Raw genomic sequence first — 17,628 nt, 5'->3', positions numbered from 1 at the left:
TTAGGCGTCTGCCTTTAGCTCAGGTCATGATCCCAGGACCGTGGGATCAAGACCCACATCAGGCTCTTGCTTGGCAGGGAGCCTGCTCCCCCCTGCTTGTACTCTCTCTCTCTCTCTGACAAATTAATAAATAAAGTCTTTTTTAAAAAAGATTTATTTATTTGGGAGAGAGTGCATATGTGAGCAGGGAGGGGTGGGGGAGAGAATCTCCAGCAGATTCCCCCCTCATCCCCACCCTCCACCAGTGTGGAGCCCAATGCAGGGCTCAATCCCATGACCCTGAGATTACAACCTGAGCCACAATCAAGAGCCAGGCCTTTAACCCACTGAGCCACCTGGGCTCCTCTCCCATATATCTTTATATTGCCCTTGACATTAAAATTTACTAAAACAGATTTTCATGACCTCATAATACTGTAACATGATTCAACATATTTAATCACTGCCTCCTTATGAGATTTGTTATTTCCAATATTTTACTATTATTAATGCTGCTATTTTTTTTTAAGATTTTATTTATTTATTTGAGAGAGAGCACAGAAGAAGAGTAAGATGGAGAAGCAGACTTCCAGCTGAGCTGAGAGCCTGAGCAGTTTGAGCTTGAACTTGTTCATATGTTTATTAATTCCTGGCATTACTTCAGCGAAATACTTTTTTTTTTTTTTTTTTTTTTTTTTAGCATTTGTTTATTTATTTGTCAGAGAGCACAAGATGGGGGAGTGGCAGGCAGAGGGAGAAGCAGGCTCCTTGCTCAGCAGTGCCGGACTCGATCCCATGACCAGAGCCGAAGGCAAACGCTTAACGGATTGAACCACTCAGGTGTCCCAGTGAAATACCTTTTAATGAATGAATATAACTTGTAAAAGTTTTTTAGGTAGGATCTCAAGCTTCTAGAATAGTGCCAGGTACATAATAAGTACTCAGAAACTATTTTGGGCATGATAATTAGATGAATGGCAAGAATATTAACTCTTTATCATATTTGTTTCAGATGGGGTCAAGTCTTAATAATATCATTGCCTTGTATACATACAAAGATAATGCTATCTTGATTCTTAGTCTTATACCCTAATTTTTTTCCATTCTTTTCTACCCCCACAGTTCATCCATGAGCTCGGATTTCCCACATTACAACTTCAGGATGCCTAATATTGGATTCCAGAATCTTCCTCTCAACATATATATTGTGGTTTTTGGCACTGCTATATTTGTCTTCATCCTCAGTTTACTCTTCTGTTGCTACTTGATTAGGTAATCAATTTTCATTCTGTGTTACTTCAGAATACGTTAAACAATCAATTATAAATCAGTTCTTTGCCCTTATGTTAAAAAATTATGTAAGTGTGATAATGAGCATATTTTCTTTTTTTTTTTTTTAAGTTTGTTTATTTAAGCAATCTCTACACCCAGTGTGGGGCTCAAACTCACGAACACTCCTCTGACTGAGCCAGCCAAGCACCCCAATAATTAGCAAAGTTTCTAAAATTAAGGTTGCTTAACATTTTAACCTTCTGCGAGTTATTTATCAGTAAACACCTTTATAAAGTCTTCAATCCTTCCTGCTGATGAAATGTTTTACTCTAGAGAAGAAAATTGTCATTTATTTTCCTAACGTATTAGTACCTGGACTAGGTACACTTAGGTCATTTTCTGTTCCCAAGATTTAATCTACATTCACAGATTTCAGGGTATTTTTTCAAGAAGGGTATTATGTCATTGTCAGCTAAAGTTATTAGGGATCAGAAAACATTGTCCAAGACAAGATCTGAGCCTTTAAACAGGTTCTTGTGATCTCTTAAGATTTCAAGCTCCTTTGGTCAGGTGTTCAGGTGATTGATTATCTACATAAAACACTAAATATTCAGGGCACCTGGGTGGCTCAGTCGGTTGGGTCTGCCTTTGATTTGGGTCATGATCCCAGGGTCCTGGGATCCCATGGGTCCTGCATTGGGCTCCCTGCTCAGCAGGGAGTCTACTTCTCCCTCTCCTGCCCCTCCCCCTACTGTTCATGCCTCTCCCTCTTTCTCACAAATAAATAAAAACTTAAAAAAAAAAAAAAGCCACTAAATACTCCACAAGCTCTACAGCACATATACAGATAAGTGGCACCTCACTTGAAAAGGAGTAATGGATTTGGCCAGTAAAGATTCACAGTTCACTTACTTATAATTTTTTTTTTTTTACTTATAATTATTTAATGAAGCATCTTCTTCTTTTAAGTTTTTAGATAGGATCTAATTTTCAAAGCCAAAACTCAGACTACAAAAATTCGTAAACTGTATTGTTCAAAGAGTGTTATAAGTAAGAGTAGAAAAACTGGGTTTTACTAAACAACTATACTTCTAACAATTTTTAGTATTTGCATAGTATGTGATTATGGTCAAGGTAAATACCATCAACAGATATCTTTCAGCAATAATTAATTGTTTCCACCAGTGGTCACTCACTGATGGTAAAATTCAAACAATTTTAATGTGTATTTCCAATATTCTGACAAGTGAATTTATATTCTTCATAAAAAGTGAATCTTTCTGAAGCTCTCACAAAATATAGTCACTTCTTATCTCATAGATATGCTGGTTGGTTATGATTTTTAGATCTTTATCAGAGTAGTGAACACTTTAGCTCATGTAATTATAGCATTAGGAAAAGCTTTTTTAAAAATCTATTTCCGGAAATGCCGCCTTTCTAACATTTCTTTACTAATAGTTTGATAGGGGCCCCTGAGTGGCTCAGTCCCTTAGGCATCTGCCTTCCACTCAGGTCATGATCCCAGGGTAGTGGGATCAAGTCCCACATCAGGCTCCCTGCTCATTGGGAGTCTGCTTCTCCCTCTTCCCCTCATCCCATTCATGTGCTCTCATGCACGCTCTCTCGCTCTCTCTCAAATAAATAAAATCTTTAAAAATAATAATAGTTTGATAAATGTTATGTAAATATTCAGCTTATTTTTTTTAATTAAGGAATTAGCCATAGCAAAAATAGGTCTTTGTAACTTTAAAATAATTATCTCTGGGGAAGATGGCAGAAGACTGCTGATTTTTTGTTGTTGTTGTTCCTTTTCTCAGACCTACTAAATTTTTTGACAATTCCCCTACAGATAGTGGTTTTTTTTTTGTTGTTTTTTTTTTTTTTTTTTTTTTTTTTTTTTTTTTTTAAAGATTTTTATTTATTTATTTGACAGAGAGAGATCACAAGTAGACGGAGAGGCAGGCAGAGAGAGAGAGAGGGAAGCAGGCTCCCTGCGGAGCAGAGAGCCCGACGCGGGACTCGATCCCAGGACCCTGAGATCATGACCTGAGCCGAAGGCAGCGGCTTAACCCACTGAGCCACCCAGGCGCCCCCAGATAGTGGTTTTTAACTAAGAAATTTGTTAACTTAATATTTGAAACCAAATTAAATTCTAAAAGAAGATAAAAATAATAAAATATAACAAAATATCTTTAAAGGTTTATTAGAGAAGGGGGTTTATATATGTAAAATATTCTAAAGTATTGTGAACTAGCTCATAGTATAATTTTTATTACTATGTCAAAGAATTAATTAAGCCTTTAACCTTCTTGTTTTAAGAAAAACACTAATATACCAATTGTGATTCTGTGTAAATTTTTTGAGAAATCAGTTGTGAAACACCATTTTACCTCATTGTATTCCTTTTTTTTTTTTTTAAAGATTTTATTTATTTTTTGACAGACTGAGATCACAAGTAGGCAGAGAGGCAGGTAGAGAGGGAGGGGAAAGAAGGCTCCCCCCTGAGCAGAGAGCCGGATGCAGGGCTCGATCCCAGGACCCCGAGATCATGACATGAGCTAAAGGCAGAGGCTTTAACCCACTGAGCCACCCAGGCGCCCCATACCTCATTGTATTCCTTTTAATAATCAGGCAAATAGGTAAACAGAAAGGGAAAAAATGATAGCAGTTGTTTTTACATTATCATTACACTTCTTTTTATCCTTTCTGTATGCTTATTATTCAGCTAACAAAGCAAGTGGGGATCTGTGACACTAAAATAAAATTACCTTGTCTAATCAAAGAAGCCAGTCAAGTTCAAACATTTCTAAATTTCATTTCCAAGTCAGTGGTACCATTTTGAAAATTAAATCATGATCTAAGGACCTTTTCCTGATGATCCCAGTTTGTTACTTTTAACCTTTCGCATGTTAAATTTGGATTTAACAAGTCCTTTGCAGTTAATCTGGAAATTCATGGATTCGGCTCCTTTAAAATGATCCAAGCCCATTTTTGAACATAATTTAAGGTCTCTAGCACCTTTCCAGGAGGCTCTTCTGTTCTCATGCAGAGAGATCCCTCTAGTCACAACAGACTCATCAGAACCTTAGGAGGAACACAAGAGTACAACCACAGTCTTATATAGTACTGTAATATAGAATCTTCTGCCTATGATAGCGTTAGGAATAGATCACTACTGGAACACAAAAAGAGGACATCTTACCTTGCTAGCAATGATACTACTTTATAATGAATAATATAATATTCTGTTATCTCTACCCAGATAGATATTTGTCTGTTTTGCTTACTGTATCCCAAACACTCATACCAGTGCCTGGCAGAATACTGGCATTTAATAAATGTTTGTTGGGTAAATGAAAGAATGGTGCCCCTAGTAGGAAGTCATTAGATATGCATAAAAGTAAAAAATCAAGAAGTAGCAACATAAGAAAGGTATTTAAAGACATGGAAAGAAACATCAAAATAGTAAGCTAAAAGGGAGAGGGCAGAGGGCTGATTTTCTTATTACTAACCTTGTAGAACTATATATGACTTTGAAACTTGTGCATATATAATTTTGATAAAGTTGGAAACTGAAATTACAGGGGAGATTGTGAGTTATCTAATAGAAATTATAAGGTATTGAGCCAAGATAATGATAGTAGAGCTAGAGAGGTTGTTATGGATGTTTGTGATGGATGGTTATAAGTAATATTTGGCAGGTGAAAATGAACAGAATTTGGTGACCAGACATTAATGATGGGCAGCTCAGAATTTTTCCTGGACTTCTGGTTGGCAGGCAGGTAGATAGCAGTCTAGAGACAGAAAAGGGATAGGCAAGTTTGGGGTAGAAGTATAATAGATTCCGTTTTAGACATGGGAGGACTGAGTTTCCAGTGTAATAGTCAAACTGTTTAGTACACAATTGGATATATAGGTCTAAAGCTTATAAGAAGTCTGGTCTCGAAATAGGGGGTCATGTAATAATAGGTAGAGGCTAAGGCCAGGAGTGTCCCCTAGAGAGAATGTGTATAGTGAAATAAAATAGGTACAGGACCAAATCCTAGGAAAATTTTGATATTTAAGAGGAGCCCATACAAGACACTTAGAGGGGATAACAGAAAATAGGCAGAAAATCATGAGACCAGTACCCCACAAGTAGGGTTTCAGTGGATTGAGTCAGTTGTGTCAGCTGCTTTCGTGGATGTCCAGTAAAAGAAGAACTGAAAAGTTCTCATTACATTTGATAATTAGGTTTGCATCTATAATTTTAGTTAGGAAAGTTTCAGTAGCGTGGATACAGGGGTGATGAAAGGTGAGCTGTAATTGGGCAAAGCCTAACCAGCAGGTGAAAATGGATACAAGAAATATGACCTCCTCTCTGAAGAATCTTGGCTGAGAAAACATTAGTTTGGGGTGTGGTAGGGTAGGGGTGTGGTTTGCTGTAGAATCAAGGGACTATTTTGGTGTTTGTTTAAGAGATTTGAGCATATTTGTAAATATATATAATATAAATAATATTAAGGAGAATGAGCTAGATGTGGAAGATTTTTAAGAAAGAAGGAACCATGGAGGTAAGAAGAGACCCACATAAAAGTTCAAGTGGCATTTGTTCTAAGCAGGAGATACTTCTTAAGACAGAGATGAAAGTAACTGTGGAAAATGATACACATGTATAGATCTTCCTCAACTTGTAATGGGATTATGTCTCAACAAACCCATGGTATATTGAGAATATCTTAAATCAGAAATGCATTTAATACACCTAACCTGCTGCACATCATCATAGCTTAGCCTAGCCTACCTTTACGGGCTCAGAACACTTAGGTTAGATTACAGTTAGGCAAAATCATCTAACACAAAGCCTATTTTATAATAAAGTGTTGAATATCTAGTGTAATTTAGTGACTACTGTACTGAAAGGGAAAAACTGAAAGGGTTGTATTGGTACAGAATCGTCGTAAGTGTACGATTACGATTGTGTACCTCATGATTGTGTGGCTGACTTGGGAGCTGCAGCTGCTACCATTGCCCAGCATCACAAAAGAGTATCAGACAGCATATTGCTAGCCTGGAAAAAGCTCAAAATCCAAAGTAAGGTTTGGATTTTGATCTCTTTCCAGGCTAGCAATATGCTGTCTGATACTCTCTTGTAGGACTTTACAAGATACAGGATACTCTCTTGTAGGACTTTAGCACCATCTTAAAGTTGAAAAGTACAAAGTCAGCCATGTTTAGTCAGGGACTTGTAAGTATGTGGAACCAGAGAGCTTGCATATCTGATAATCTCTTTCTTTCACTTTAAAGTACTTAAAAATGATGTGGAAGTGAGTGGTAGGATAAAGCTTGAAGAGAGTGGCAAGAATTTGAATGACCACTGTATGGAAGCTTAGCATACTGAGAATGAATAGGTAGAATTAGAAAACAAGTGGAGAGTCTAAACAGAGAATGGAGACCACAGATTTATTGTGGCCATCAGCTATACAGTTTTATAATTTTCTCCAGCACTATGCAGCTTTTTCTTTTTTTTAAGATTTTATTGATTTATTTGAGAGAGAAACAGAGAGAGCATGAAAGAGGAAAAGGTCAGAGGGAGAAGCAGACTCCCTGTGGAGCTGGGAGCCTGATGCGGGACTTGATCCTGAGACTCGGGGATCATGACCTGGGCCAAAGGCAGTTGCTTGACCAACTGAACCACCCAGGCGCCCTACTATTCAGCATTGTTAATCACACCCTCTTAGATACTTCTTTAGGAATCAGTATTTATTCAGCACTTACTGTCTTTCAGCCCCTGTGCTGTGCACTGCAGTTGAACTAGGTAATTTTATTATCTTTATTTTACAGAAGTTAAATAATTATCTTACAGTCACACAGATAAAAATTGGGTAGAGCTGAGACTCAAACCCATTTGTGTCTGACCCCAGAATATGTGCTCTTAACCTTAAACAATAATCAGTTGTGTTTCTTAGGCTTCATTTCAAAATAACAATTTTAGAATTTCATAATCACTCTTAAAAGACAGATTTGCATCTGAACCTGGAGTTTTTTAATGAAGACGGTACCTATTTTGCTTTTCTTTTAAATAATGGATCACAAACTATATAAGAAAAAGGAAATAAAAGTATTATTCCCCATTCTCACCTCTTTTCACCAAGTAAGTCACAATCTATATTACTAGTATGTTTCCTGGAAGGAATAGCAAAAAGGTAACTGTTAAATGTGTAGCAAATGCAAAATAAAACAGTTTAATGTAAAATATTAGGTAATTAATGGAACTTAGAGTAAAGGAATGATCAGAAAGGTGAAGTTAATTTAAGGAGGATTTCCTAGAAGCGATGAATTATGAACCATGGATTAAAGAAAAAGGTGAGCACAAATTGGTTTATGCTGTGGTTGGATATAATGATGCTTTGGAAAAATATGTAGATCCAACTAAAAGAGTCAAACAAATATGCAGATCCAGCCTCATTTTAATGAACTCTAATGGAATTCATTTTATTCTTTACATGAAAATGTACTGAGCACTTTTCTTGAAAAACAAGCAGACAAAAAGAAGCAGTAAGGATATAGATGATTTGAACTACATGAGTAATAAATTAGACCTAAGAAAGAGAAATTCATAGTTTTAAAAATATATTTTACAGACAGGCTGAAAACCAGTTATATGTTTTCCTTTAATAGAGCTTTAAAAAAAAAAAAGCCAATTAAATCCAAAAGAAAGTAGAGGAAGAAAATTAAAAACCCAGGCACAGAAATCAATGAAATAGAAAAATAGAAAACAAATGTATAATAAAATCATTGAAGCCAAAAGCTGATTCTTTGGAAAGAGTAACAAAATTAATGAATCTCCAGAAAGAATTGATCAGGAAAGAGAGGAGAGAAAACATAAATTACTAATATCAGAAACGTGGGGCCCCTGGCTAGCTCAGTCAGTAGAGCGTGTGACTCTGGATCTCAGAGTACTGAGTTCAGTCCCCTTATTGAGTGCAGAGATTACTTAAAAATAAAATCTTTTTTTAAAAAATGAAAAAGAGGACAGTACTATAAATCCTACAAATATTATAAGATCAAAATGTATATTATGAACAACTTTATGCCAAAAAATTTGAAATTTTAGTTGAATTGGATATTTTCCTAGAAAAAAATGTAGTGCATCAAAACTGACACAAGAAAACCCACAATTAACATCATACCCAATGGTGAAAGACTGAAAGCTTTCCCCCTAAGATCAGGAACAAGACAAAGGTATCTGTTTTCACCACTGCTGTTTAGCATTATATCAGCAGTTCTGGCCAGAGTGGTTAGGCAAGAAAGGGAAATAGAAGGCATCCAATTGGAAAGAAGCAAAACTATCTTGTTGCAGATGACATGATTCTGTATAGTATTGGCAATCCCATAGAATACACACACACACACACAAAAAAAACTCTAGACCTAACATATTAAGCAAAGTTTCAGGGTACAAAATCAATACATAAAAATTGGTTGTGTTTCTATACATCAGCAAGGAATGATCTGAAAAGAAAATAAACAATCCATTTACAATAGCATCCAAAAGAATAAACTTCCTACGAATAAAATTAACCAAGGAGGTAGAAGACTTACTTGTACGTTGAAAACTACAAGAACACTGCTGAAAGAAATTAAAGAAGACTTAAATAAATGGAAAGGCATTCTGTATGTTTATGGATTAGAAGACTTAATATTATTAAGTTGGCAGTACTTCTCAAAGCAACCTACTGGTTCATTGCACTCCCTATCAAAATTCCAGTAGCCTTTTATATGGGAAAACTGACCCTCAGCTGATCTGGAACTGCAGGGGGCCCTGAATAGCCAAAACAGTGTTGAAAAAGGAAAACAAAAGAGGAAGACTCAGACTTTTCAATTTCAAAACTTAACTGCAGTATTATAGTGATCAAAACATTGTGGTACTGGCATAAGAATAGACATAAAAAAATAATGAAGTGGAATTAAGAGTACAAAAACCCAAACATCTATGACAAATTAACTTTTGTCATGGGTGTTGAGACCATTCAATGGGGGAAAGAATTGTCTCTTTAGCAAATGATGGGACAACTGAGTAATACATGCAAAATAATGAAGCTGAATACACCCTATATAAAATTAACTAAAAAATAGATCAACAACCTAAATAATAGAGCTAGAACTATAAAACTCAGATGAGGGGTACCTGGATGTCTCATTAGGTTAAGTGTCTGCCTTCAGCTCAGGTCCTGATCTCATGGTCCTGCAATCAAGCCGCCCAGTCAGCTCCCTGCTCAAAGGGGAACATGCTTCTCCCTCTCCTTCTGCCCGCCCCCATCCCCCATTTGTGCTCACACTTGTTCTCACTCTCTCTTAAATAAATAAATAAAATCTTCAAGGAAAAAAACTCTTAGAAGAAAATAGGTAAGTCTTGATGACCTTAGATTGGCAATGATTTCTTAGATTTGACATCAAAAGCACAAGCAACAAAAGAAAGAATAGATAAGACTCACAAATATTAAAAACATTTGTGCATCAGAGAACATTATCAAGAAAGTAAAAATAAAGGAGGAGCCTGTGTGGTTTAGTCAGTTAAGTGTCTGACTCTTAATTTCGGCTCAGGTCATGATCTCGGGGTCATTAGATTGAGCCCCATTTCAGACTCCGCGCGTGGAGTCTGCTGGAGATTCTCTTCTTCTCCCTTTGCCCTCACTTGCACACATTCTTTCTCTCTCTCTTTCTAATAAATATATCTTTTATTTAAAAAAAAAAAAGGTAAAAAGATAATCTACAGAATGGAAGAGAAATATTTCCAGTTCATATATCATTTTTTTAGGATTTTATTTATTTATTTGACGGATATCACAAACAGGGAGAGCAGGAAAGGGAGAAGTAGGCATCCCACTGAGCAGGGAGCCTGATGTAGGGCTCGATCCCAGGACCCCAGGATCATGACTTGAGCTGAAGGCAGACACTTAACCAACTAAGCCACCCAGGCATCCCTCCAATTCATATATCTGATAAGGATTTAATAACCAGAGTATATTTTTTAAAAATTCTAACAATTCAATGACGAAAGACAATTTTAAAATAGACAAAAGACTTAAATAAATAGCCATTTTCCCAAAAAGGATATATGAATGGCCAAGAAATACATGAAAAGATGTTCAAATAGAACATCTGGATCTCATCTTTATGATCATTGATCATAAAGGAAGTGAAAATTAAAGCCACTATGAGATCCACTTCACAAGTACTAGGATGTTGTAATCAAAATATAGAAAATTACAAGTGCCCTACCTAGAAAAAAAGGAAGAAAGATGTAACAAACAGAGGAATATATTATGTTGATAGTTTGGAAACTTAGACTTGCAAGATGTCAGTTATTCCCACAGTTGATCTATAAATTCTATGTACAACCTCGGTTAAAATCCCAGCAGATTTTTTGTGGAAACTGACTACCTCATTAAATTTATATGGAAGTGCAGAGGATCAAGAATAGCCAAGACAGTAGTTAAAAGCAGAGCTTGAGGACTTAACACTATCAGACCCGAAACTTGTTTCAAAGCCCCAGTATTTAAAACAAAGTGCTATTCATCTAGCACCCAGAATTTGGTTTCTAAATACTATTCTTTAATAAAAGGAACCAAGACTCTTTCGAAGAAGTGGTTAATTCTACAACTGGGGCATGGGAAATACAAGATGAGCTTGGAACACCTTTTCATACGAGTAAGCAAGGACATGCATGGAAAAGGGTAAGGGCAAGCTGAAAGGACACAAGTCAGCCTGGTGGAGCTCCTAAAGGCCAAACCCAAATCAGTTTGAGCAACAAAATAAATAATGATCTTACTGAATTATAACCCATAGACTAAAACAAATATCCACAAGTTAATACGGATATAAATAAATAAGGAAGATGGGACATCTCTTCCATACAGAAGAATTCTAGTTAATATACAAGGAATTAGAAAACTACAAAACTATCACCATGCAGCCACTATAGTAACTGTTGAAAGCAAGATGGGTGCTAAAATCAGTGGGCAAAAGTTTGAGGGAAAAAAAATAGGGTATTTGTATAGTTTCAACATCTCTCCTGCAAGATATTGATTGATCAGTCACAAAGAGGTAAATAGTAACTTTTTTCTTTTTAAGATTTTATTTATTTATTTGATAGAGATCACAAGTAGGCAGAGAGACAGGCAGAGAGAGGGGGGAAGCAGGCTCCCTGCTGAGCAGAAAGCCTGGATGCGGGGCTTGATCCCAGGACCCTGAGATCATGACCTGAGCCAAAGGCAGAGGCTTAACCCACTGAGCCACCCAGGCTCCCTAAGGGAAATAGTAACTTTTACAGTGGAGAGACCCAGTAGACACCACCATAACCAAATGATCATGGCTAATGTGTCAAAATCTTGAAAGTCAAGGGAAAACTAAAGAATTGTCAGGGATTGGAGGAGGCTAAGGAGACCTAAATAGATGCAAGGTAGGATCTTAGATTGGATAAAAGAACAGGAAAAGGACGTTAATGAAAAAAAAGTTTGAAAAATGGGGCGCCTGGGTGGCTCAGTGGGTTAAAGCTTCTGCCTTTGGCTCAGGTCATGATCCCAGGGTCCTGGGATCGAGCCCCACATCAGGCTCTCTGCTCAGCAGGGAGCCTGCTTCCTCCCCTCTCTGCCTGCTTCTCTGCCTACTTGTGATCTCCATCTGTCAAATAAATAAATAAAATCTTTAAAAAAAAAAGTTTGAAATTGAAATGAAGTTTGTTTAATATTATGATAATAATATAATAGTAATAAATAATAAATAATATAATAGTAATAAAATAATAGTAATAATATCAGTGTTAATTTCCTGGGTTTGATTATCGTACAATGATTGTGTAAGTTGTGAACATTGGAAAATTTGGGAGGAAAGTATATGTGAACTCTATTTTTTGAAGCTTTTCTGTAAGTCCGAAATTATTTCAGACTAGAAGCTAAAAGAAAAAAAAAAAAAAAGCTAATGTGGGGATACCTGGGTGGCTCAGTGACAACATGTCTGCCTTTGGCTCATGTGGTAATCCCAGAGTCCTGGGATTGAGTCCCACATCCAGCTCCTTGCTCAGCGAGGAGCCTGTTTCTCCCTCTCTGCCTGCCACTCCCCATCCTGTGCTCGCTCCCTCTGACAAATAAATAAAATCTTTAAAAACAAAACAAAACAAAAACTAATGTAATGACACCAGGTGCATCATTTCCCAGGACTGCTGTAACAAAGTACCACAAACCCAAGTGGCTTAAAAAATAACAGAACTCTAATCTCACAGTTCTGGAGGTTAGAAGTTTGAAATCAAGATGTCATCAGGTCCATGCTCCCTCTGAAGGCTCTAGGGGAGAATCCTTCCTGGCCTCTTACCTAGTTCCTGGTAGTTACCAGAAATCTTTGATGTTCTTTGGCTTATACCTGCATGATTTCAGTCTGTTTCTCTCTTACCTGGCCTTCTTACCTGTGTCTCTGTATGTCCTCTCCTCTTCTACACCAGTCGTATTGGATTTAATGTGACCTCATTTTAACTAAATAATCGACAAAGACTCTATTTCCAAATAGAATTGTGTTCTGAGGTTCTAGCAGACATGAATTTTTGACACTTTCAACCCAGTATTCAGGAATAGACAAACAGACTAATGGAATAGATAGAACTCTAGAAACAGACCTACATATTGGATCTGACTTACAACAGATATGCCACTGCTATGCAATAGGAAAAATAGGGTCTTTTAAATAATAACCCCATATATATAAATAAATGAATCAATATATGAATGAATCAAATGAATCAAATGAAAATCTGCATGTGGATAAAAAGAATCTTGACCCCTACACATCACATCATATATAAAGACTAATTTCAGATGGATCATAAGTAATTTTGGATGGATACCTAAATGTGACAGGTAAAATAACAAATTGTTTGCACATACACACAAGAGAATATCTTCCTGATCTGGGGGTAGGCAAGGATTTCTTTATCTGGATGCAAAAAGAACTGACATTATTGGGAAGAGTTTATACTTGGACTTAAATTAAAAGCTTCTGTTCATTGAAAGATACCATCAAAAGAATGAAAACACAAGCCATAGAGTAGGAGATAATTGCAGTACGTAGACCCAAAAGAGGACTTGCATCTGAAATATATAAATAACTCCTACAAATCAATAAGGAAAAGGTAGCTCATTTTTTAAAGACTCAAACAGGCATTTTATAAAGGAAGTTATCCAAATGGACAATAAGCTTTTAAAAAGGTTCTGAACATCAATTGGGAAATGCAAATTAAAGCTGAAATGAGATACCACTGAATACCTACCAGATTGGCTAAAATTTTTTTAACTGATCCTACCAAGTAGTGGCAAAGATGTGAAAGAACAAGAGCTCTAGTGCATTATATCTAGGAATAGCAATTAGTACAAGCATTTTGACTAGCAGATCTACTCCTCAGTGTATACTTAACAGAATTGAGTCTATATGTCCACTAAAAGATGTAGAATTTACGTAGTAGCTTTATTTACAATAGCCCCAAACTGGAAGTAACCTCAGTTATTCATCAACAGTGGTGGGGAATGCAAGCTGGTGCAGCCACTCTGGAAAACAGCTTGGAGGTTCCTCAGAAAGTTGAAAATAGAGCTACCCTATGACCCAGCAATTGCACTACTGGGTATTTACCATAAAGATACAAATGTAGTGATCCGAAGGGGCACGTGCACCCAAATGTTTATAGCAGCAATGTCCACAATAGCCAAACTATGGAAAGAACCTAGATGTCCATCAACAGATGAATGGATAAAGATGTTTTATATATATATATACACACACACACACAATGGAATACTATGCAGCCATCAAAAGAAATGAAATCTTGCCATTTGCAACGACATGGATGGAACTAGAGGGTATTATGCTGAGCGAAATGAGTCAGTCAGAGAAAGACAATTATCATATGATCTCCCTGATATGAGGAATTTGAGAGGCAATGTGGGGACTTTGGGGGATAGGGAAGGAAAAAATGAAACAAGATGGGATTGGGATGGGGAGGAGTCAAGATGGCAGAGGAGTAGCAGGCTGAGACGACATCAGGTAGCAGGAGATCAACTAGATAGTTTATCAAACCATTCCGAACACCTACAAATCCAACAGGAGATCGAAGAGAAGAAGAGCAGCAATTCTAGAAACAGAAAATCACCCACTTTCTGAAAGGTAGGACCTGCGGAGAAGTGACTCCAAAGCTATGGGAAGATAGACTGCGGGGGGAGGGGCCGGCTCCCAGCAAGTGGCGGAGCAACGGAGCACAAAATCAGAACTTTTAAAAGTCTGCTCTACTGAGGGACATCTCTCCAGAGGCTAAGCCAGGGTGAAGCCCACATGGGGACAGCATGGTCTCAGGTCCCCGGGGTCACAGAAGAATCCGGGTGTCTGAGTGTCATAGAGCTCGCAGGTATTAGAGCAGGGAAGCCAGCTACAGAGACGGAGCTAAGGAGTGAGCTCTCAACTAGGGGTTACCTTAAGCTGTGATCCGTGGCACAGTCAGGCCACTGCTCTTTGAGCAGGCACCCCATAAGATCCAGGGAGACCCCCCTGGAGGAGTGCAGGGATCTGCTGGGTTTGGAGACTCCAGGCGGGGCTGTGTGCCAGAGACAGAGATGCTTGGTCACAGGCTGGGTGAGCACGGAGCGCGGCCAGAGGCCAGGGAGACGGGCGTGATTGAGCACTTTTCTCCAAGGGCACACTGAGGAGTGGGGCCCGTAGCTCTCAGCTCCTCCGGGCCTGAGATTAGGAGGCCACCATTTTCATTCCCATCCTCCAGATGGAAAGCGTTCAGGGAACAAAAGCTCCCAAAAGTGAACCCAAGCGGATTACTTAGCCCGGGCCCTGGTAAGGGCTGTGCAATTCTGCCTCGGGCAAAGACACTTGAGAATTACTACAAGACCCTCCCCCAGAAGATCAGCAAGAAATCCAGCCAAGACCAAGTTCACTTACTAAGGAGAACAGTGGAATTCCAGAGGAGGAGAAAGCAAAGCATGGAATTCATGGCTTTCTCCCCATGATTCTTTAGTCTTGCAAAGTTAATTAAGTTTTTTTTATTTTTTTCTTATGCTAAAGTTTTTTTAACTTTTACTCTTTCCTTTAATTTTTTTTAAGATTTTATTTATTTATTTGACACAGAGAGAGAAAAAGACAGTGAGAGAGGGACTACAAGCAGGGGGAGTGGGAGAGGGAGAAGCAGGCCTCCCGCTGAGCAGGGAGCCCAATGCGGGGCTCGATCTCAGAACCCTGGGACCATGTCCCGAGCTGAAGGCAGACGCCCGACAACTGAGCCACCCAGGCGCCCTTCTCTTAATGTTTTCTAACTAGTTTATCTTAACAATACCTTTCATTTAAAAAAAATCTTTTTGAGCCTTCATTATTATAGTCATATTTTATCCTTCATTGTGTCTAACTTTATTTTTTGTATACACATAGGGTTTTTTCTTCTAAAAAAGTTTGAGATACAACTTATCCTAATAGATCAAAATATACCCTAAATCTAGCACTGGGCTTTGTTCTAGTTTCCAGCCTGAGCAAATTCTCTCCACTTCCTTTTTTTTTTTTTTTCTCCTAAGCAACTTACCAACTCTTTTTTTAGAAAAATTTTTTAAAATTTTTCATCTTTATAGTCATATTTCATCCCTTCATCATGTTTACCCTTATGTTGTGTATGTATGTGTGTGTGTATATATATATATATGTTTTTCATTCTTAAAATTTGGGGATGTAGTTTCTTCTAGGAGACCAAAATACTCCCAAAATTAAGTGGGTGACTCTGTTCTATTCACCAGTCTAAATATATATTTTCTTTTTTATAGATTTTTTTTAATTTTTTTTTCTGAACTTTTTACCCCCTTTCTTCCCCCCATTATTTGGGGACTCTTCTGATTTGGTTAAAGCACATTTTCCTGGGGTCTTTGCCACCCTTTTAGTATTTTATTCTCTCCTTCATATATTTTTATCTGGATAAAATGACAAGGCGGGAAAAACTCACCACAAAAAAAAGAACAAGAGGCAGTACTGAAGGCTAGGGACCTAATCAAAATGGACATTGGTATTATGTCAGATCTAGAGTTCAGAATGACGATTCTCAAGGTGCTAGCTGGGCTCGAAAAAGGCATGGAAGATATTAGAGAAATGCTGTCTGGAGAAATAAAAGCCCTTTCTAGAGAAATAAAAGAACTAAAATCTAACCAAGTTGAAATAAAAAAATCTGTTAATGAGGTGCAATCAAAAAATGGAGGCTCTTACTGCTAGGATAAATGAGGCAGAAGAGAGAATTAGTGATATAGAAGACCAAATGACAGAGAATAAAGAAGCTGAGCAAAAGAGAGACAAATAACTACTGGACCACGAGGGGAAAATTCAAGAGATAAGTGATACCATAAGATACCAACATTAGAATAATTGGGATTCCAGAAGAAGAAAGAGGGGAGCAGAAGGTATATTAGAGAAAATTATTGTAGAGAATTTCCCTAATATGGCAAAGGGAACAAGCATCAAAATCCAGGAGGCACAGAAAACCCCCCCCCCTCAAAATCAGTAAGAATGGGTCCATACCCCATCATCTAATAGTAAAATTCATAAGTCTTAGTGACAAAGAGAAAATGCTGAAAGCAGCTCAGGACAAGAAGTCTGTAATATACAATGATAAAAATATTAGATTGGCAGCAGACTCATCCACAGAGACCTGGCAGGCCAGAAAGAGCTGGCATGATATATTCAGAGCACTAAACGAGAAAAACATGCAGCCAAGAATACTATATCCAGCTAGGCTATCATTGAAAATAGAAGGAGAGATTAAAAGCTTTCAGGACAAACAAAAACTGAAAGAATTTTCTAAACACCAAACCAGCTCTACAGGAAAAGGGTTCCTCTAAACAAAGAGCCTAAAAGTAGTAGACCAGAAAGGAACAGAGACAATATACAGTAATAGTCACCTTACAGGCAATACAATGACACTAAATTCATATCTCTCAATAGTTACCCTGAATGTAAATGGGCTAAATGCCCCAATCAAAAGACACAGGGTATCAGAATGGATTAAAAAAAAAAAACACATCAATATGCTGTCTACAAGAAACTCATTTTATACCCAAAGACACCTCCAGATTTAACATGAGGGGGTGGAAAACAATTTATCATGCTAATGGACATCAAAAGAAACCTGGGGTGGCAATCCTTATATCAGATCAATTAGATTTTAAGCCAAAGACTATAATAAGAGATGAGGGAGGACACTATATCATACTCAAAGGGTCTGTCCAACAAGATGATCTAACAATTTTAAATATCTATGCCCCTAACATGGGAGCAGCCAACTATATAAACCAATTAATAACAAAATCAAAGAAACACATC

At 37.5% G+C, this 17,628-nt stretch overlaps 1 protein-coding gene across 2 annotated transcripts in view; it reads left to right on the top strand.

The window, feature by feature from the left end:
* Positions 1 to 1,036: 1,036 nt before the first annotated feature.
* Positions 1,037 to 17,628, top strand: part of LOC111141352 (ring finger protein 24) — a 39,684-nt gene continuing 23,092 nt past the window's right edge. For both annotated transcript variants that reach the window (XR_002640194.1, XM_022493832.1), the window contains exon 1: positions 1,037 to 1,251. Coding sequence is in view for 1 of the 2 variants with exons in the window: in XM_022493832.1 (XP_022349540.1) it covers positions 1,109 to 1,251 (143 nt within the window). In the remaining variant the exon portion in view is untranslated. The remainder of the gene's footprint in view (positions 1,252 to 17,628) is intronic.

Source organism: Enhydra lutris, unplaced genomic scaffold (genome assembly GCF_002288905.1).
Source record: "Enhydra lutris kenyoni isolate GAN:26980312 unplaced genomic scaffold, ASM228890v2 scaffoldscaffold6, whole genome shotgun sequence".
Taxonomy (NCBI): Eukaryota; Metazoa; Chordata; class Mammalia; order Carnivora; family Mustelidae; genus Enhydra; species Enhydra lutris.
This window is presented reverse-complemented; position numbering and strand designations above follow the sequence as displayed.